The 22954-nt window shown below is 40.5% G+C and overlaps 1 protein-coding gene across 1 annotated transcript in view; it reads left to right on the forward strand.

Moving 5' to 3' along the window:
- LOC134502328 (cytosolic beta-glucosidase-like) overlaps positions 1-22954 on the forward strand; it is an 86023-nt gene that overhangs the window by 19117 nt on the left and 43952 nt on the right. Inside the window, exon 2 of the mRNA XM_063310635.1 lies at positions 14946-15139. Coding sequence (XP_063166705.1) covers positions 14983-15139 — 157 coding nt within the window. The 5' untranslated portion in view covers positions 14946-14982. The remainder of the gene's footprint in view (positions 1-14945; positions 15140-22954) is intronic.

The following is a 22954-nucleotide window of genomic DNA, read 5'->3' on the forward strand; positions in this document are numbered from 1 at the left end:
ATAGCCCCAACAATATACTGATGGTGCATTTTCTTATTTATCCAGCATCTCTTAAAGGGTTGAAATAGATTGGAAGAACTAACTGGTCTCTCTCTTTCTTTTAGAAAAGTGTCAAATGCCAAACTATTATAGAAAGATAATTATGATAGATCCTGACCACTTGGGGAAGTCAACTTGTAGGGAAAATTTATTAATTAATTGAGCCCTTTAGTGTTATGACGTTTTAAGCATCAATTAGCACATTTGCCCACTGTGTTCAAAGCATTACTTCATTAATTGTTTTACATCACTTTATCAGCAATGAATTCAAATGAGCTGACAGTTGTGTTTTGTACACACCTACACACACACACACACACACAATTGATCAATGCATCTTGCTAGAATCCTTCAGCATCATTGATCATGTCATGTTTTGCTGAATAATTGGCTGGTAAAATTGGTTTTTAGAAACTAATGATTCAGTGGTTCATGGGTCATTTCAGTAAGAAATTGAACATAAGGATTTTCTTAATTTTTCCACTTTTTTCAGTGGTAGCCCTGAGAATGTTCCATTTCTGGCTGAAATGTTTTCCCATTACCGAATGCCAGGTCATCTCTGCATACAATTTTTAAAGTTTTAGAGAGTAGCTCCAAATTTAAAAGGAACACTTTGTTTGGGTAATTTTATATTGTATTGCACAAAGCTTACACAACAGTTTTTTTGATGAGGAGGAAAGTCTCTGATCAGCTAAACTGACCCACTATCTTAGCAATGAAGCCATTGCCTCTCCATTTGAAGCTCCAGAGAAGACCAAATAAGGCATTAGAATCAAGGAGAGCAGTAGAGATTGGAATGAGCCAGGAGAGACCACAGTAGAAGGGAAAGTTTGGAAGAAAATTGTGTTGGACTGAAATGAAAATGGAAGGAAACCTTGGGATGGGGGGATTTTAAATATTTGTCACAGTGGACAGTGAACGAGTGAAGGCGGTAGACAACTTTCTGTGACAACAAATGGTTGGAAGAGCTAAAAGAATATTTATTTTTCAACTGGTAATATATGGCAGTGAAAGGTAGACATTGAAGAAGAAGATAAGAGACCTTTGAATTATGGATTTGGAGATGTTTGCTAAGGAAACTGAATTTCAAGAACAGCATTGCTGGACCAGATAAAGGTTGAAGCAGTAATCAGCAAGCAAAACTCTCATAACTTTGGGCATGTAATGTGAGCAGACAATGGACTAAGAAAAAAATGACTATGAGGGAGAAGAAAAAGAGGACAACTCAGGTAAATGGGTAAATCAAAGATATGACTGGAATGACCCTGGAGGTGCTATAGATCATCACTGGACAAGGAAAAGATGGTGAACAAGATTGGCTACACATAGGCCCAAATCAATGGTGTGTAACCAGCTAACTTCCTTCCATCTACAAAAAACACAGTACTTACAAAAAAACCAAGTTGTGCTAGCACCATGAATTATGCTGTTGAACAAAGGTCTATATTTCATTCTGCCTTTTTTCTTGTTTATTTCTGGTCCCAGAGAAAAGGAAAGAGGACTGCCTTTTAAGATTTCATTGTACGTTTATTTATCTATTTATTTGATTTCTGTAGCCACCCATCTCAGCGACTGTCCAACTGTCTGTTGGACAGACGGTTCTGAAAACATCCTTCCAATCTGATTTTAAAGAGGGACATCTGAACACTACTCTGTGTGAAGAGCACATTCTGCATATTTGGCTGCTGCACAGAGAAGAACCCAACACCATCTTGGCTTTGCAGCTGTGACTTCCACAACAGGGGTTTGGTAGGTTGTACCCTTGTTCAGCCACTCCTCCATTGTCAGCCTCAAGAATTTGGGAATGGCTGCTAGGATGAGCAATGTACATTGAGATATTATTCGGAGCAATTTTTCAACGTGGTGGTGGCATCTTTTGGAAATAAAAGCAGGACGTTTGGATGCTAAGAGGCACTGTGTCCTGACTAAGCAAAGACCGTGCTGAGACGAGGAGAAACTCTCTAGTGTTTTATTACTGCTATACAGTAATAAATAAAGACAGAAAATCCTACCAAACTGAAGAAGTGTGGGAAAACCCAGACAGATAAACCCCAAAACTCAAGGCGGGTCTGTTCTGGGTTTCTTTGAATGACAGCTCAAAGTCTCTAAACTACGCATGTGTTTTCCTCCCTAGATAGGGGCCCCCTCCTGCTCACCATCAGTACTCATGACACACTGGGAACATTCTCACCGGCTCCCCAATTTTAAGCATCACGTAGTATTTAAGAAATTGGAAGCTCCCTGACTTCGTTGACTTTGGGCCAGTCACTCTCTCTCAACGCAGCTACCTCCAGAGATCTTGTGGGGGTGCAGAGGAATAAGTTGCCTTGGGCTTCTGGAGGAAAGGCTGGATATAAATCAAACAAAGAAATAGGATAATAAATGTGACAAAGCAGCAATGTCGCAGCACAAAAATTTGGCAGCAAAATTGCTAATATTTGGACATACATACATATTTCATGGTAAAATGGTGCAAAAGAGTATGCAACCCCAACTCCCAACACTACATAAATAAGCAAGCAAGCAAGTGGGGGCTGCCCAAGTCAACTTGCAGTTATTTTCACCCTGAGGCTGAAAAAACTGAAAAAGCAAAACCGGGTGCCGAAAATGTTGCTTGCTTCTGATCTACGTAACAAGTAGCAATCGCAAGATGGGTGGCTATATAAATTGAATAAATAAATGAAATACAATATTCATATTAGCATCTCTTGCAAGTCTGTTGTAGATGAGATTGTAAACTCTATGGGAAGCCCTTTGAGCACTTGAAATATGTTCCATCCGCACTAAGTATTTTCATCATCGGATTCATAGGGATAACATTTCTCTGTTAAATATCTTAGGATGTAAACCTCGCCGGCAGCAGAAAAATCTCCCGTATCACACCTTTTCTGGGATTCTGTTGCTCTAATTAGTTTTTTTTTTTTTCTTCTTCCCTTTGAGCTGGGCATTCAAGAGTAGATAATTTGGCCAATGAGTTTGGAAAATCATAAATGAGAAAGTGATAAAAGGCACGCAGTACGCTGCACTCCAGCTGGACCTGGGATTAAGTCTCTGTGATTTCAATTGGAGAAAATTCCGTACATCTTCAGTCAATTAATTTTAGCTGTACCGCACTCAATTTTTTCCCCATTTCAATACCCCGTTGAGTTTTTGAATCTCTTTTCCTCAGCATTTAGTAATAACAAAAAATGTTTAAATTCAGATACTGTGCTCAGTCTATGACCTGGGTAAAATAAGGGTAGTGGTTGTTGTTGTTATTGTTTCATTTTTTTTTGTACCACTGTTTCCCCAGAGCACTTTACAGGAGAACAATAAACCAGGCTTAAATAACAACAACAGTAAATCAGTCTTAAATAAGACCAACTTACCAACTTTAAAAACAATAGCTACAAACATTAAAATAATACAGATAGTCCTTGCTTCACAATGGATATTGGGGCCGGAATTTCTGTCACTAAGCGATGTGGTTGTAAAGTGGGATGTCATGTGACTGCATTGCTTAGCGACAACAATCCTGGCAGTCCCCATTGCTGTCATTAACGAATCCCACCTGGTCGTTAGCCGAGGGCACACGCCAATCCAAGCCATTCCCAGCTTGTCCCTCCCAGCCTCTTGATCTCCCCCCACCCACTGATCTGTCTGCCCATCTCTGCCATTTTGGCTGCCCTGCACAGTGGTGCTCTGTGGCAATGCCAGCGCTGAACTAGAGGCCCGGGGGCTTCAGCGGTCTCAGCCGGTTACTGCTGCTCCTGGGCCTCTATGTCAGCCCCAGCGCCACCAGGGCCACCACCAATGCTGAGGAGTGCCGCCTCACACCCCTTGCCATACCAGCCTATAGAAGCCTTCCGAAGCATCACGAGAAGGCAGCGCACACTTTGGACAGCAGGGCGGCGGGGCTTTGCTTTGGGGTATTGGGTGCTGGCCATGGCATCGGGCTTGAGGTGGCACTCCTTGGCAGCAGTGGTGCTGCCGGTGGTGCTGGGACTGAAGGAGAGGCCTGGGGGCAGCAGTGGCCAGTTGAGACCACTGAAGGCCCCAGGTCTCTGCTTCAGTGCTGGTACCGCCACATAGTGCCACCGTGCAAGGCGGCCAAAAGGACAGAGATGGGGATGGGGGGGATAGGCGGGTGGGGGGAGTTGTAGTGCCCCTGCGGTCATAAGTGTGGGCAGGCTGCAAAGCCCCCAAATTTTAATCATGTGACCACAGGGGCACTGCAACAGCCGTAACTTTAGGGACCAAGTGTAAGTACATTCATTCAGCACTTCTGTAACTTCAAATGGTCGTTGATCGAATGGTCGTTAAGCGAGGACCACCTGTATTCATTTAAAGAAAGGAAATGAAAAGCAATAGAATGAGCATTCTAAAAGACAGTCTATTGCTATCACCCATTGTACTATCATGGCTGCGATCTTGATTTTTTTGACCCTTCTGTCTAGAGTTTTGAGAAAATCTAACAGGATTCTATGAAAAATTAAGAGAAAAAAACAGAAAAATTCACTTGAACGCAGCCCGGGAGATCGTAACTATTTTTCTAAGAAAAAGCAGCCACATCCCAGAACATTGATTTGTTTGGTTAAAATATTAACCCTCAAGTAAAAGAGAAAATTCCAGTTTTAATTTTTTGCATGTTTAGAAATGTTAATTTTGCATTTGTAATAAACAGATGTAATAACATTTTATGTAATAAAATTTTGCATTTGTAAATTTTAATACTGGCAATTGTAGAGGAACTTTCTGGGACAGTAGTTGGGGCATCCATTTTTATGCAATTCAAATCACTTTAATATATAAATTTGCATAAATAAATTATAAGCAGGATTTTTTTTCTAAATTGTCAATCTTCTATCATTAGAGTTTTGCCTCTTGGTCAGGAGTTCAGGTTTTTGTTTGTTTTGTTTTAACCAACAGGTTCCATGTCTTGAAAAGTTTGAAAAGCCTACAAACCCTACCCATATGGCAGCCATTTTATGACTGTATCCCCCAGCTGGTCTCAAAATTCCGAATATGCTCCTCGCTCATAAATTCTCTTTATGTCCAAGAAGGAAAACCAGGGAACTCTGCTCCTTGCTAGTAGTAGGAAGCTGACCGGTTGTCAGTTGCAGAGTAAAGTTGTGCAACAGCATAGCTGGTAATTGTTGATCAATCTGGATCTTCCAGATTGTCTGACCTTCACCATGACCCCCTTGTTTGATTGATGTAATAATACCTTTTGCAGCCTCCACTAAGGAATGGCCCTTAGCGTTGATATCTCTGTCTCATATGAAAAGTCTAGGCCATTGAAAAAGGAAAATACCGACATACCTCAAGGAAAAGAATCATTCTGGTGTGCTTTGAAACATTATAATTCCAGAACAATGTTTTGCACATCATTATTATGATATATTGAGACCTTATCAGCTTTGTGTGTGTGTGTGTGTGTGTGTGTAATTATTATATTATATTATATTATATTATATTATATTATATTATATTTGTAATTTGGATGTTCTAACTCGTTTAAATTCACTTTGTGGGAGGGGAAGGTTTCAACAGTGGTGAAATATGACTACTTGTACAACGAATGTCTCCAGAGAGGCCTCTGTAGTTTATATTTTTCATGCACAAGTCTTTTATGAGCTGTCTGATCTGACTCCCCCCCAGCCCCCAGCCCCCAAAATCACATATGAATAACTAGCTTCTGAGAAAAATGGCTGGATGGAATATTCCCAAGTCACAAATGCAGACATATTCTGGGTCCTTCCCTATGCGCCTTTCAAAAAAAGAGTGTACAAAAAAGTAATCCAAGCAGCAATTTAAACTTGTTGGCATTTTGAGTTGCTGAAAGGAAACATAATAACTTCAAGTCGTGACATTAAGTAGGAAGTTGCCAAGGGCCAATTTGGATGTAGGAAATATTTACCAGTCCTATGGGCATGATAAACATAGATTACTGTTCAAGATGAATATTTCATATTTTTAACAGGGAAAACATAATCCTAAAATTGTTTAGCCTATAATAAATCTTATTGGTCTGGACAGGGCAGACAGACAGATGGTTCTCTTCCTCCTCTTTTGCTTCTTCCTCTTCATTTTGTTTTACTTCTCTTTCTCTTCTCCCCCCCGCCCCTTTTAAAAATTATTATTTGGGGCCCATTTTTATATTGGCCAGAAGGATTCTAGGATTCAGAAGCGTAGCAGGGTCTGACTATTTAATGTTTGAACAGGAAATCCTGAAACAAAAACTCAATTGTGGTGATTTAACAAACACATCTTAGTTGCTTTCTGGACAAGAATCAGCAAGTAATTCGCCATGGTCTTCTTCTGGGATATATCCCAGAATATTTCTTTGGAATATTTCATCAACTAGCCTACAATCCTGGTGGTCTCCCAGCCGGGTCTGATCTGGGATTAGCATTTTGAGATAAGTTAGGATCAGCTTGGTGCTATAAGATTCTATAGCTCATTCTAAAAATTCTTAGGGCCTCTTCCAAATGCAGGCTAGTTACTGGATCTTAGGAAGTTTTTGGTTGTTGTTGTTGTTTCTTCTTCTTCTTTAACCTGGAAGGGAATAAGAGAAAGATTCCCAGGTAAGGTTGTTGACTGTTGGGTCAGTGCTGAGTTGGAATAATGGTGGCTGATGGAGGACAACATGGATTAGTAAAGAATTAGATGCATTACAGTAATCCATACAATTTATTCTATAGTGGTTTATTGTCTTCATAAATCCTACCCTTTGGGGGCAAAGGTTATGTTTTTGGGTAATTAAAGAAATGCCAGGGATGTGGTGGCACTGCGGGTTAAACCGCTGAGCTGCTGAGCTTCCCGATCGGAAGGTCAGCGGTTCAAATCCATGTGACGGGGTGAGCTCCCGTTGCTAGTCCCAGCTCCTGCCAACTGAGCAGTTCGAAAACATGCAAATGGGAGTAGATTAATAGGTACCGCTTCGGCAGGCGTTCCGTGTAGTCATGACCACATGACCACAGAAGTGTCTACGGACAAACGCCGGCTCTTCGGCTTTGAAACAGAGATGAGCACCACCCCCTAGAGTCGGACATGATTGGACGTAATGTCAAGGGAAACCTTTACCTTAATTAAAGAAATAATATTTATAAACGTTGAACTGTTCATTGTAGGCTACTGGCCATTCGGCATTATGGACCTGAAAGTAAAACCTGGAAAGGATTTCCTTTTGTGCCTGTTATCAATGGCATTTGTAGCAAACCACAATGACAAGCAGGTGATAACTTTATCACAGAAAGGCAACTGTGTCGGATGGAATATGTAACTTGTATTTGCATTATGATATTATCCCTCACCTTTTATCATTTGTCCCCCTCACCAACTGCCAGATATCTCAGGAACATGGTTCACATTTTGAACTACCTCCTGTTGTTTATTCGTTTAGTTGCTTCTGACTCTTCGTGACTTCATGGACCAGCCCATGCCAGACCTTCCTGTCGGTCGTCAACACCCCCAGCTCCCCCAGGGATGAGTCCGTCACCTCTAGAATATCATCCATCCACCTTGCCCTTGGTCGGCCCCTTTTGCCTTCCACTCTCCCTAGCATCAGCATCTTCTTCAGGGTGTCCTGTCTTCTCATTATGTGGCCAAAGTATTTCAGTTTTTCCTTTAATATCATTCCCTCCAGTGAGCAGTCTGGCTTTATTTCCTGGAGGATGGACTGGTTTGATCTTCTTGCAGTCCAAGGCACTCTCAGAATTTTCCTCCAACACCACAGTTCAAAAGCATCTATCTTCCTTCTCTCAGCCTTCCTTATGGTCCAGCTCTCGCAGCCATATGTTACTACGGGGAACACCATTGCTTTAACTATGCGGACCTTTGTTGTCAGCGTGATGTCTCTGCTCTTAACTATTTTATCGAGATTGGTCATTGCTCTTCTCCCAAGGATTAAGCGTCTTCTGATTTCCTGACTGCAGTCAGCATCTGCAGTAATCTTTGCACCTAGGAATACAAAGTCTTTCACTGCTTCTACATTTTCTCCCTCTATTTGCCAGTTATCAATCAAGCTGGTTGCCATAATCTTGGTTTTTTTGAGGTTTAGCTGCAAACCAGCTTTTGCACTTTCTTCTTTCACCTTCATCATAAGACTCCTCAGTTCCTCTCCGCTTTCAGCCATCAAAGTGGTATCATCTGCATATCTGAGATTGTTAATGTTTCCTCCAGCGATTTTAACTCCAGCCTTGGATTCCTCAAGCCCAGCACGTCGCATGATGTGTTCTGCGTACAAGTTGAATAGATAGGGTGAGAGTATACAGCCCCGCCATACTCCTTTCCCAATCTTAAACCAGTCCGTTCCATGGTCTGTTCTTACTGTTGCTACTTGGTCGTTGTACAGATTCTTCAGGAGGCAGACAAGATGACTTGGTATCCCCATACCACTAAGAACTTGCCACAATTTGTTATGGTCCACACAGTCAAAGGCTTTAGAATAGTCAATAAAACAGAAATAGATGTTTTTCTGAAACTCCCTGGCTTTTTCCATTATCCAGCAGATATTGGCAATCTGGTCCCTAGTTCCTCTGCCTTTTCTAAACCCAGCTTGTGCATCTGGCAATTCTCGCTCCATGAATTGCTGAAGTCTACCTTGCAGGATCTTGAGCATTACCTTATGGCATGTGAAATGAGTGCCACTGTTCGATAATTTGAACATCCTTTAGTGTTTCCCTTTTTTGGTATGGGGCTATAAGTTGATTTTTTCCAATCTGATGGCCATTCTTGTGTTTTCCAAATTTGCTGGCATATAGCATGCATTACCTTGACAGCATCATCTTGCAAGATTTTGAACAGTTCATCTGGGATGCCGTCGTCTCCTGCTGCCTTGTTATTAGCAATGCTTCTCAAGGCCCATTCAACCTCACTCTTCAGGATGTCTGGCTCTAGCTCACTGACCACACCATCAAAGCTATCCCCAATATTGTTATCCTTCCTATACAGGTCTTCTGTATATCCTTGCCACCTTTTCTTGATCTCTTCTTCTTCTGTTAGGTCCTTGCCATCTTTGTTTTTGATCATACCCATTTTTGCCTGGAATTTACCTCCGATGTTTCTAATTTTCTGGAAGAGGTCTCTTGTCCTTCCTATTCTATTGTCTTCTTCCACTTCCGTGCATTGCTTGTTTAAAAATAATTCCTTATCTCTTCTGGCTAACCTCTGGAATTTTGCATTTAATTGGGCATATCTCCCCCTATCACTGTTGCCTTTTGCTTTCCTTCTTTCTTGGGCTACTTCTAGTGTCTCAGCAGACAGCCATTTTGCCTTCTTGGTTTTCTCTTTCTTTGGGATGTATTTTGTTGCCGCCTCCTGAACAATGTTGCGAACTTCTGTCCATAGTTCTTCTGGGACCCTATCTACTAAGTCCAGTCCCTTAAATCGATTCCTCACCTCCACTGCATATTCCTTAGGAATATTAGTGAGCTCATATCTAGCTGATCTGTGGGTCTTCCCTAATCTCTTTAGTCTGATCCTAAATTGTACAGTAAGAAGTTTGTGACCTGAACTACAGTCAGCTCCAGGTCTTGTTTTTACCGACTGTATAGATGTCCGTCACCTTTGGCTGCAAAGGATGTAGTCAATCTGATTTCGGTGTTGTCCATCTGGTGAAGTCCATGTATAAAGCCGTCTCTTAGGTTGTTGGAAGACAGTGTTTGTTATGCAGAGTGAGTTGTCTTGGCAAAATTCTATCAGCCTATGTCCTGCTTCATTTTGTTCTCCCAGGCCATGCTTACCTGTAATTCCAGGTGTCATTTGACTGCCCACCTTAGCATTCCAGTCTCCTGTGATGAAAATAACATCTCTTTTAGGTGTGTTGTCCAGTAGGTGCTGCAGATCCTCATAGAACTGCTCTACTTCAGCTTCTTCAGCATCTGTGGTTGGGGTGTATATTTGGATCACTGTGATGTTAGATGGCTTGCCCTGAATTCGAATTGAGATCATTCTATCGTTTTTTGGATTGTATCCGAGCACTGCTTTAGCCACTTTACTATTAATTATGAAGGCTACTCCATTTCTTCTGTGGTCCTCTTGTCCACAGTAGTAGATCTGGTGGTCATTTGATGTGAAGTGGCCCCTTCCAGTCCATTTCAATTCACTGACGCCCAAAATGTCTATCTTTAATCTTGACATCTCACCAATAACCACATCCAATTTGCCCTGGCTCATAGATCTTACATTCCAGGTTCCGATGGTGTGTTGATCCTTAGAACATCGGATTCGCCGTTCACCACCAGCACCGTCGGCCGCTAGCCGTCCTTTCGGCTTTGAGCTAGCTGCGTCATCACGTCTGGGGCTAGTTGAACTCATCCTCTGTTCCTCCCCAGTAGCATTTTGACCATCTTCCGACCTGGGGGTCTCATCTTCCGGTGGTATACTGACATATAAACTACCTCCTAATCCATATTAACTAAGGGATCTTTAAAAGAACAGCCAGATATGTATTGGAGGCCATTGAAAACCACGACCACACATACAATTTGTCTTCCAATTAAAAGAAGTGGCTTTTTTAATTGATTCCTATAAAACTGGCAAAATGAAAGCTCTGAAGGAATTTCTTTAGGGATCAGCAAAAATACTACAGGTTCTAATTATTTTAATGGGGAAAAGAATGATTCAGTTCAAAACAGAAAATAAAAGAGGAAAATACAAACTAAAAAAAAGAGAAAAGGTAACATTTTCTTTAAGGATATTGGAGTAAAAATTGGGCAGGTAGAAATCTTCCCTAGAGAAAGAAGTGCATTCAAAAAGCAATGTTTCCCAAAACTCCTGTTGGACCAGTCTAGAGGGTAAGTGGAAAGAAGAGGTGTCCACAGGGTGGGGGGGTAACAAAAGGCAACCATCTGATCAAAGTCCCACCCTTTTTTAAGTGCATTATGTGCATTATCCTTGTTATGATATTGGGGTCTAGACCCCAATATCATAACAAGGAATCAAAATAAAATCACCACAGCATTTCAGAGCTCTGGGTCTTTTTTCCTGACCTTCCCTGGCTGGAAATTCACTGCTAAAATGTGCGTTTGCAGTGCAGCCCTTGAGAAATTTCATCTCAATTCCATTTTAGCAGGTGAGAGATGCAAAGCAGGAGGTAGCATGTTCTCTGGCAAAAAGGGAGAAATTCATCTCTGGTCTCCAGGAATCACAACTCACTGGGGTCACCAAGGCTTCTATGAAAGCAGTATTTTGGAACTTACTGGTTTCTCTGGAAAGACAGGGAGGAGTCATAACTTTTGGACTCTGAGACTTTAATTTCTGCTTGGTTAAGAATGTATGATAGTTGTCCCAAATGTGTAAGTGGATGATAGCCAAACTGCTGATCCTGGAAGCCTGTAGTCATAAAACTCATAACAACAGTTGGAACACATCTCAACAGGCATTAGCTATCAACCTTTGAGGTAAGCCATGTCAGGAAACGGACATTGCAAGGATTCCTGGAATGCTGTTTTATAGTTGTAAGGTAGAATAACAGCATTTTGAAAGCCTTCCAGAATTTCCCAAACAGAATCAAGGTGGGATTTTGAGTCTCTTCCTGATGCTCCCTTCTTTCCCAGGATTTAATTTTCATTTGTTTTCTGTTCTCAGGGTATCTTGACACTCCTCTACTTTAGCTAATCAAAACCAGGAGACATGCTGGGAGGATGATGACATTATTCAGAATGTGGAAAAAGAAAGGTTATTCTTCAAAATTACTTGACCTTAGATTGATTGACCCAGATAGCTGGGAGGCCCACTCTGACTGAATGAGCACATGACCAGGAGATCTGATAACGCTGATCTGATATGGCCAGGTGTTGGACTCTTCAGAGCAGGGTTTCTCAACCTTGGCAACTTTAAGAGGCATGGACTTCAACTCCCAGAATTCCCCAGCCTGCATCAGTTGAAGTTCATGCCTCTTAAAGTTGCCAAGGTTAAGAAACCCTGCTCTAGAGGTATGCTTGTCATAATCAACAATTGCAGTTCATTCTTTCCTTTCTGAGAAAGAGCAGTTTTCAATTTATTTAGCAATTAGAATAACAGGGTGGACTTATTTTACACAAATCTCAGCTCTTGATTCTTAGCCCTCAGTCTGAGTGACCTTTTCACCTTCTGGCTGCCCATTTCCTGAGCCAGGATGGGAGAATTGTTTTTAGAGATATCTAAGCCTCCTACTTAGATATGAGCATCAGGACAGCACTGCCCTGGTCCTGGGAGATTGGTAAACAAATGCCGTCTCTACACCATCCCCTGCTACAATTCTCTAAAATGTCCTCTAGTTTGAGCTACTTGCTAATGAAAGGATTTGATGGGTTTTCTGGGCTGACTGATGGAGCCCATTCTTGTTTTCTGTGTAGTTGCTGCTCACAAACTGGGAGGCTAGATTTTGCCTGCATTTGTTCTGGATGCCATGGACCATAAGACCAGTATTTCTACAAAAAGATTCCTGAAAGAAAACAGGGTCCCATCTTGAAGCAACTAGTAGTTTTCAGCTAAGAGGAATGGTGGACTCCTGTCAGATTCCTCTTTTGCCACTATGATCTTTCTCCTACATGCTATCGTTTATCACTTTCCAAGGTGATTGGCTCTATTAAATTCTCCCCGTGTTCCCAATTTTTCTGCTCCTCCCACTCTTCATATCTGCAGATCTAATTAATCTGGCCGTTCCTCCTCCTTTCAGAACATTAATGAAGGTGCTAAATAGATTGCAAGTAATGCCATTTTCTCTGCCACGGATTAATGGTTTCCTGCACCCACCCCAAATCTGTTGTTTTTCTTCACCTTCATCTCAGTCAGCAAACCTGTTTATGAACCATTTAGGCCATTTTAGGAAGACATTCTAATCAGTGTTTTCATAAAAAAAAAAAAGAGTGCTATTTGTATGCTTGCTTTTACTGTTTCCAATTCTCTGTTTAATATTTGCATAAGGAGATGTAACACACCAGACTCAATTATTTTGTTCCAATGTAGTCTCGGGGGGCTCAATGTTTATCTCCACATCAATCAAGACAACAGCGGTGGATGTAAATTGACAATGAAAACTACACCGTTTTTCTGGCCAACTTTCACAAAATTCCTCATTACTGCTGCAAATGTTACAATTATTGGGAGACTGGGAAATGTCATTCCCTCATTAGATGTGAAAACTATCCGAAGTATTTCTTCACTGCAAACTGAAATCTAGTTTCCAAGGCTGATGTCTTCTTAGGGTCATGTGTTGACTTGAGAGTTGGGTCATGGAGTCTTCTGCTCAAGTTCTTCCTCTGCATTGACCTTTACAGTGACAATACGTCGTAACAACTCCTTGAAAGAGGAATGACATATATATGTAATTAATAGACCTTACAGAACTGAATAAGGGTTGTTTCATACAGACCTGGTTGTTTTAAAATTTCTGTGCAACTATTCTTGAAGTTTCTGGCTTTAATCTTTTGGAAGTAGTTAGCTAAACATACCTATGCAAATAGAACCCGACTCCACAATGCATTTAAGAGTTTGCTCTCCTCCCCAACACACTTTTATGTCATAGATACATGTTGCCCGTGGCTTAATGAATATGAATAATGACCTGAGCATAAATCAATAAGGGTGTGTTTTTATACTGACAGAATATATTTTCAGTATCCAAACAATGAAGTTGCAATAGTGCCATCTGGTGTGCTATTTTAAAAACATCTTAGCCTTTGAAAGCCTTTCAGTTCTGACTTGAATGAAGAAAATTTCTTTCTTTTTGGAGGCCGATATTAGCAGTTTCTCCCAAATAGTCTTTGTTTTGTTTTGTTTTCCACAAACAGGTGTGTTAGAGCTAGGTGTGCTTTTTGGGGGGTGGTGAGCTAGAAACAATAATACTGATCTCTTTTACTGTAGTGGATCCCATGGTTGGTAGATACTCCCCTGAAACAGTTCTCACTACCTCATTTATTTATTTATTCCATTTAGATGGCCACCCATCTCAAATACATGACCTTGTATTTGTTCCCTCTTCGGTCACAAAATATTTTCTAGCAAACCTGTTGCTATGCTTTGTCCATGCTTTTACACATTCAAGCTAATATTCTTGGGTTGCCCCTAGAAAGCAGGCGAGTGTGTAAACTACATTAACTTGGATACCTGAGGCAGAACTGCTGTTGTCGCTGGACGTTATTCCTATGAACATTTCTGGGATCCAGATTCCACTATACTCTTGCTTTTTACTATACAGTGACCCATTTCTTTGTGGTGCGTAACCATTTTGAGGTTAGGGATCTTATTTTCCATCGTCCCAGGCATCCAATATTCCATGTGGATTGAATGCTACTATGGATAGAATTTGTCTGTGCTAACATGTGCCTGACATTATGCCCTGCTGTTTAAGACTACACATCCAAGTGAAGAGTTACACAAGCAAATTGTTCAAAATGCTCCCCTGGAGAAACCAATTAGTGCAGTGGGTGTGGTGGTTAGATCCAGATTCAAGCCCACCTTCCACTATGAAACCTCACTGGGTGATTTTGGTCCACTCATGTTCTATCTGCAATAACCAACTTGATGCCTATTCATTTTGTCCTATTGACAAACTGCCTACTGGTTTGTGACTAAAAGTGGTAGCCCTCACTTTTAAAATTGTTTGTCTTCTGCGGAACTCTGTGCTGAAAGCAGTACTGTATTTTTGAGATTCTCTAGAACTGGTGTGTGGTGGTCCCTTCTGTTGATACTGTATGTCGGAATCTTTAAAATAACAGATCCTGCTCTGTGTTTGACAGGACTCTTTCTGTTGGGGAGATAAACATACTTTCTTCAAATAAGGAATGTTGGGTTAGGATATTCCCTGAACACAAAGCCCAAGGATCTTCTTAGGTGGCTCTTGGGATACAGAGCTTCATATATCACTCGGATTATGAATGAAGCAAGATTTGTTCCTAATGGCAAGAACTCACATTCCCCTTGTGTTCCCTTAATTCCAGAAATTGTCTTGGGGATGAAAAGGAGAAGTCCTTGCTGATGGACAGAATGGCCAATCTTCCCATGGATTCTGTTCCCTCTCCAGTATCTAGTGATGCCCTCTCCTCTCCAGATGATGACAACTGGAAGCTTGAAAGTATGACTTTCCCAGAACAATTTGCCTGGGGCTCAGCAACAGCAGCATATCAGATTGAAGGTATCTGATTTTTTTTTAAAAAAAAATACTTTTTGCACTTGGAATCCTCTTTCATCTTTATTTTCAGTCACAGCAGGGGAAAGCATATGCTGTCTAACATATGCTTGTGTTTCTAGTAAACAATTATTATTGTGCTCATTATAATAACATTCTTGTTTCTGATACCTACAGACATTTTTTTTAGTGCTTGTATCTGTTAACTTGAGGCTATTCTATTTTAGACAATGAATTATTTTGAATTGCCTTTTTATCAATATTGTTATAATTCATGTATGTTGCAAATCTCTTTTTTTAGTGTTTTCAAGTGTCCTTCAATAAGGAATATTTTCTGAATTGTGCTGGGCTGAATAAATACTATTTTATTGGAACTTGGGATTCCTCACTCTCTCCCTCCTGCAAAATATTGCATTGTAGACTTCCCCATGGCATCTTATAGAGAATCATGGAGGCATTGGCAGCTAAAGGCAAAAGATCCCAAGACTAATATTTCTAAAATATTTCTAAAATATGCTAGATAGTCCTGCTTTGATTTTTTTTATTTTTAAATTTAGTTAATCCATAGAAAAATGAAAGTTTGAAGCATCAAATAGCTAAAACTTTATATGAGAAGAAATTTAACTGACATTGAATTTGATGTCTTAGCAAACTTTCTCCACTGATGAAAATAGGCTTGTCAGGAATTACTGAACTAGAAGAAAATGGGAAATTTGAGGGATGCTCAAAGAATGTTGATGTAATAAATTGATGTCTATTGAAGATGGTCCTACATTAAAGTTCAATATGCTGGATAAATCTGTGTGGATAGACCAGGGCACTTGAACTGTGATACATTCTTGTGAGGAACCTGGGACATGGCTCAATGTCTTTGTTTTATAGTAATTTTGTTAAAATTATAATTACAACAATAAAAACTAATACAAACTGAAAAAAAGAAGGATAAAAAGAAAGAGTAGAAGGTGCAGAAAAGAAATAAAGGAAAAGAGAAATAGAGAAATAGAAAAGAAAGGAAGATATAAAGAAAAAGAAAAGAAACATATAAAGAAGTGACTTCCCACCTTCATCACAAGTATAAACAATTTTAGTAATTTATCACCTCCTCTTAAAATACAACAAATGATCTCTTCTTTCCATATCCCATCTCTTATCTATAAAGAAATCCTTAAAGCACTGTCATTTCAGTCCTGGTGTCAGCAAAAGTCCGTTAAGGGTTGCCAGAGATAACAAATCTATTTTAATCATGATAAAATAAACCAACTTTATATCCCTTCCTTTTACTTCTAACAATCTTAATCTTTAGTCCATTCAAATAATGTAATAGAACTTGATTTATTTTCATTTTTTCTTTTCTTTCATTTTGCTTCTTTTCACAAGACTTATCAAAGCTTTAGCAAGCCTCTTTTGTAAATCCAATAGAGGAAAATTATCCAGGTCACTCTCTTGGCTTATTGTTTGTATATCCTTTTAATTATTAAGACAAAAGCCGGTTTCTTTTGTATATCCAGCGTAACATGTTTTTCCAAGTTCTTGTAGCTTGTCATTTTTAAATCCACTTTCCACTCAGTCTTGATCTTGTCAGGTAGAATTTTCTCTCTTCCATTACATCTTTTAGACACAGTCTTTCCATACAGGCAGGTGTCTCTGTTGATGTCAGGCCCAGTCCAAGAACGACCAAGAATCAGTCCAGCCAAATTTCAGTTCTTTACTTGCTCACACCGTATAGACAGAATCTTGCCAGACTAAAGCTACTCTACCTAACCTAAGGGGAAATAACCTGGGAGACTCTAGGGCGGGGTTATTCTGAATCTCTTCATTTTTCCACCATTGCCTCCCGGACTGTGCCTCCACTTATCTCCTCCACCTCCTTGGAATGTCCTTCCTGAGACCCAGCGGCACCACCGAAATCTGCATCACCCCCTGCTTCAGAGACACATTGCATAACAGTTGACGCTATCACAATTAATTTTTGAGTCCGTTTTTCAAAAATATCCTTCAATATGTCCAACCTTAGAATATTTTGCTTCGTTCTGTAATTGTAAGTTGAGTTTAAGTGTTCTTTAATTGTAATCTTTAGTTCTTTCTAGTTCCCTCTAGTGTCCAATTTTTAAAGTCCTATCTTACTATTTTTTTGGAAGAATTCAAAACAGAAGCTTTAATGATAAGAAAGGATTCTTATAATTAATTCCAAATTCTTATTTCAAATTTATCTGGACCCTTAGTCTGTTTGTAGCTTTCTAAAATCAAAGTTTTAATCACCCTTTTGCTATTTATTAATTTTTTTTAAGTTCTTAAACGTGTAGTTAAAACTTGATTAGAAAAGGAAGTATGGGAACCCAGTGTCCATAAAGGCATCAACTGTCATGAGTAAGGATGGCGAGCAGGGGGCTCCCATCCAGACTGTCAAGTGCATGCGTAGCACTGATGAATTGTTCAGCCATTCAAAGAGACACAGATCGGGACCGCCTTAACCCTTGGGGGTTATATGTCTGGGTTTTTCCCACGCTTCTTCAGTTTGTTAGGATTCCTGTTAAGTACTAGCAATAAATATTAGAGACCAGTTCCTTGTCTCAGTGTGTTTCCTGGTTGTTAGGACATCAACCATGGTTTGAGCAGGATGGCTATTCCCTTGTCTTCCAGAGCTCAAACCCTCTGGAGACTGCTGTCTTGCAGTCTCCTCGTGAGCAGCAGGTGTCTGGGGCACTTGTGGCCAATCTCAAGTCCTCTCCTTGTCCAGGGAGGAATTATGAAGAGCTGGTCTACTCACCATCTCTTTATTTCACCACGGTCGTCGGCTCCGCTTTTTGCACAGCCGTCCTCAGTCCGCCATTTCTTCCTCCTGAAGCCTGGGACATGGCTCAATGTCTATAAGGAGATCAGTTGTGGAAGAGATGTTTCATATTCTAGCAAAGCTTTAGCTGTCCCCAATGTACTTAACCTTCCATTAAATTTAGTTTTAAGATGTACTGCATATATTCCAGGAAGCAATTGGTCTCAGCAAGGGGTAGACTGGATGTCCTCCTAATGTATCTTTTCCATCTTTAATCTCTGTGATCGTGATTGATTATTAAAACACATTTTTATTGAGATCTGATGTAAAAGTGTTGCATAGATATTCATCTTGGAGATTGGCTGATATTTAATTTATAAATGATTCTAAGCCATAATGGCCCTTTAACTTTTGAGACAGGGAGCTCTGAAAAGCATTACTTTCTATAAAATCTGAGCAGAATTTTACCTCAGGTTTATTCCTTGGTTCTTTGCTCTTTGTACAGTTGTAGGAAATAGCGAGGTTTGGCTTCACTACAAACACATGTGCTCACAGAATTATACCAAATGTCTTCTACCACCCTAAAGTATTCCTATTACAGTTGGATGGTTTACTCTGAGGAAAAGCAGCCTAAGGAATGTAGCTCTAGCTTTCTCATTTCACCAATCATTTGGTCACAGAACCAATCATGGAGCCAATCATTTCATTCCTTACACGTTCTTTCAGATGCCTTGTAGGAACTCACCTAATTTAGGATGTGGTGAAATAGCTTGCATGGAAACAAGATTGGATGGATACATTTCACAAACCGGTTTTTTAGCATAGGACTGGAACTACTAAGTCCTCAAGTTAAGCTCAGCTGATCCATATAACTACCTCCATTTAGTTTTCTTCAAAGTAATACCAAAGTAATTTGCCAGCACTTTCTTCTGAGATATTTTTTAGACTTCTCAGTGTAGTCTGGTATCCTTTGTTGGTCTCCCATCCAAGTACTAACCAGACTGACTCCTGCTTAGCTTCCAGGTACAGACAAAATCAATCTGGTCATCATCCCTGCTGAGACCAATGGTGGCTTGAATTTAATTAGCTACTTTGCAAAGATCCTACCCTGAAATTTATAATGAAATTTATCTGAAATGAAGTTCACACTCCTTGGCCAGAATGCTCACTTACATCGTAAAGGCCTCTCCTCTCCTTTCTCTTTTGTATTCACAAAAATCAGAAATTTACATAGAGAGTGGGGAAAAGCCTCACCTACTGAAAATTATCTTAATGTCATGTCAAAAGCACAATTCCCCTTTTTCTCCCGGGAAACTGGGGAAGTCAATACTTGGGCCAGTTTACTCTCTCTCTCAGCCCAGCCTACATTACAAGCTTGTCACGTGTGTTAAAATGGGAGGAGACAGCATTGTATGGGTTGCCTTCAGCTCCTGAAGGAAAAGTGGAGTATAAATCTAACAAATATTTATCTACAACCAGTACCTCCCCAGATTCTTGGGGAGCAGTTGCAGCAGTTAAACTGGTATGAAAATGATATATTTTTGCAGTGCTATATTTCTGCCATGGTTGCCATGCCCTGAGAGGATAACTATATCCTCTTTGATAACATGGCAGATTTCACCACATCATGTCCTTGTGAGTTTCTTATCTGAAACATTTTAGTGGAAAGCTGCATCCCACAGTCCACACAGGCTAATTGTTGCCAGTAGCCACTAAGGCCATCTTCAGAGAAAAATGAGGTCCTCACAATATTTCTTTATTACCAGGTCACACTATGGATGGATTGATTAATTTGTTAGCTTTTCATTCCACCTTTCCTGTGCACATGGTACAGTGCACAAAGCCTTTCTTCCTCCAGTTTTCCCCCCAACAATCCTTTGAGATTAAGGGAAAGCGATTGGTCCAAAGCCACCCAGACATGAAGCTGGGTCTTCCCAGTCCAAGTCCAACACCTTCATCATTACAGCACACTAGTTGTTTGCTCTGGAGACATGCCCCCACTGAAGAGAAGGTCATCCCTTTGTATCAGCTCTGAATAATTTGTTCTCTAATTGCGGATAATTTCTTATGACGTTTGCTTCTCCAGCTTTTTGTTCCTTAGTGGTCCAGCTACATCTTCCTTGCTTAAATCACACAGCCCTCACCGTTCCTTATACTTGGAACTTCCTTCCAAAACTCCAGCTGCTATTTAGTTGTTTCAGTTTGTTTGGCAGCCCATCTCAGCAAGTGGCTCTGGGCAGTGAATGATCTTAAAACAAATGTAAAACAATTCCCATCACAAATACAAACATTAAAATACACAGCAGCCGAGGAAGATCTCACAACTGACAGTCACTAGCAAAGCCTTCCCACACTCAGGGCCCCAGGCCCGGGCACAGAACCAGGTCTTTAGGGCCTTATGAAAGGTCAGCAGGATCAGGGCCATCCTGATCTCTGGAGGGGGATTGTTCCACAGGGCAGGTGCTATGTCATAAAAAGCATGCCTCCTGGGCCCTGCCAATCAGCATTGCTTAGCCAATGGAACCCAGAGCATGCCCATCCTGCCAGTCCAAATCAGATGGGTAGAAATAACCAGGGAAAGATGGTCCTTTGGATAACCTGGTCCCAAGCCACGAAGGACTTTAAAGGTGACAACCAACACCTTGAGTTGCTCCCAGAAGCACACCAACAATCAGTGCAGCTCACGGAGTAGTGGTGTTACATTTGCCAAGTAACCAGCACCATTTACTACTTGTGCTGCCAAATTCTGCATCAGTTGAAGCTTCCAAATGCTCTTCAAGGTCATCCCCATGTACAGTGCATTGCAGTAGTCAAAATAGAAGGTCATGAGGGCATGAGTGACAGTGAGTAGGGCCTCCTGGTGCACAACCCAAAGATGTGCGAAGGCCCTCCTAGCTACAGCTGCCACCTGCTCTTCCTCTTCCTTCTTCATATCCTTCCTTCTCCAAACGACATGCTTCCCTAGTCTCTACACCCCACTGTTGCAGAGCCTAAGTGCCTGAAAGGAGCATTAATTTTCCTCACATATCCTTAGGGCCTCTTCTAAAGTCCTTCAACGTAAAGCAATATGATCATATTCACCCTGCAGAACAAGCTACAGCAAAGAAAATCACGATGTCCTTAAGGACTAGCTCATGAGTTCAAGCTCCAGCTGAGGTCCTAGATTGCAGCTCCGTCGTTAACGCTATGCTGGCAATGCAGTTAAGAGAATCAGGGAAAAAATGTAAGGTATGCATGATTGCAGCCTATAATGACATTTTAAATAGTGACCTCTATCAAAGACTTCGAAATCACTATGAAATATCTTTAAACTATCAGGATGCAAAAATTTATGCAGAGGTTGCAAAAACCTAGTGTAAAATTTAATTTGGTGAAAACCTTTGCTGTCCCTCCCGCCACTGCAGACGCTTGTCTAAGGGAAAGGCAGACATTTTGCAGAGACGCTGTTACATTAATTCACATCTTCTACATGCCTGAGGCCATGGTTTAGATGGCATTTCCTCTCCTTCTAACAGGCTATCAGGACTTTCAAAGGACACCGCAGACAGCCCAAAATGGTTGTTTTCTGGAGGGATCCATCTTGTCTAAAAGGCTGTCATTCATATCTATCTATCTATCTATCTATCTATCTATCTATCTATCTATCTATCTATCTATTTATCTATATTCATTCATTCATTCATTCATTCATTCATTCTATCTACACTTGTGGAAATCACTTTTGAAATCTGCTAATGGACTCAGAGAGACTCCCAATTAACTCATAGACTTTTTTTTATAAGAACTCCAGTTTGATGAATTTTTATTAAGACTTTTCATCCTTATAAACTCTGCAATTGCGAAGGGATAGGATCTGTGAGCAAAACTGATCCTAAATGATGATTCCGGTGAGGTCTTATAGTTCTTTCACACTTATTTGGACATATTTTCCCATCCAGTTCACAACCACTGAAAGTATGAATGAAAAAAAAAGTACCATCAATATCTTTTGTTATCTGAGGACAGATCTACACATTCTGAGAAACATGGAGCTGCCACAATAAATATCAGTCTTCTGTCAAATCCTCCATTTTTCCTTTCTTCCCTCTGTGTAAAATATATTACAGCTTCTCCATCTCCTGACAACATTACACTGTGCTGTTATTTATCCCCACTTCATCTTACCAACAGATGGGGACAAAGTAAGTGATGTCTAATGACATCATGATGACCCATACTGACACAATTTGGAAGATAACTTGACACAAATCAGCTTTTTTATTTATTGTTTCTTATCGTGCATAATTTTGCCTTCACTGATGCATAAAGTCTTGCAGTGGCTGTTCGGTCATTCAAATGTCCCTGCAGCTGTGTGTAATTTCCTCCTGGTCTTATTTTTAAGTGTTTTTTATGCAAAACATCCCATCAAAGACCAGCACCAGCCCAACTAGGGTAGGTCTGAAATTAGTGACCAGCAAGGTCACCAAATCTCAATTTGAAATAAGCATGGTTAAAATGGATTTTTTTGATAAAACTCAAAAAAGTTGTATTATTGCTGCATATATTCTGGTTCAGGTCCTGTGCAGCTTCACACTAACCATGGCAATAAATCTTAGCCCTCCAGCCAATACCTTGTTTACAGCAGAAATTCGGAGGCACAGCAGTTAGTTACTTAGTGTTGAGCAGATGATCTGGCTGCTGCAGAATGCAGAATGCAGAACGCAAAACACACATATATGTCTGTGCTCCAGGGTTTAAATTCTAGGCCTTTTTCTCCTGCCTTTTTTGAGTCAATGGAAATTAGGCCTTTCTCCTTATGGCCTTGAGAGTAGAAGACATTTACTCAGTATTCACATAATGGTTCTGTCCAGGCTGGGAGCTGAAGATCCTCCCTCACCAGTTTCATTGCATGCATGCATGCATGCATACATACATACATACCATCATAGTCCTGAGTGGGAAAATGTATTTATTGATTTGTTTGTTTACATTATTTATACATAAATAAGCAAAATGATAGGTACCAAAGATTTTTCTCTCCAGGACTCCCTATCTTTCCACTCAAGTTTACT

Source organism: Candoia aspera, chromosome 8 (genome assembly GCF_035149785.1).
Source record: "Candoia aspera isolate rCanAsp1 chromosome 8, rCanAsp1.hap2, whole genome shotgun sequence".
In the NCBI taxonomy this organism is placed as follows: domain Eukaryota; kingdom Metazoa; phylum Chordata; class Lepidosauria; order Squamata; family Boidae; genus Candoia; species Candoia aspera.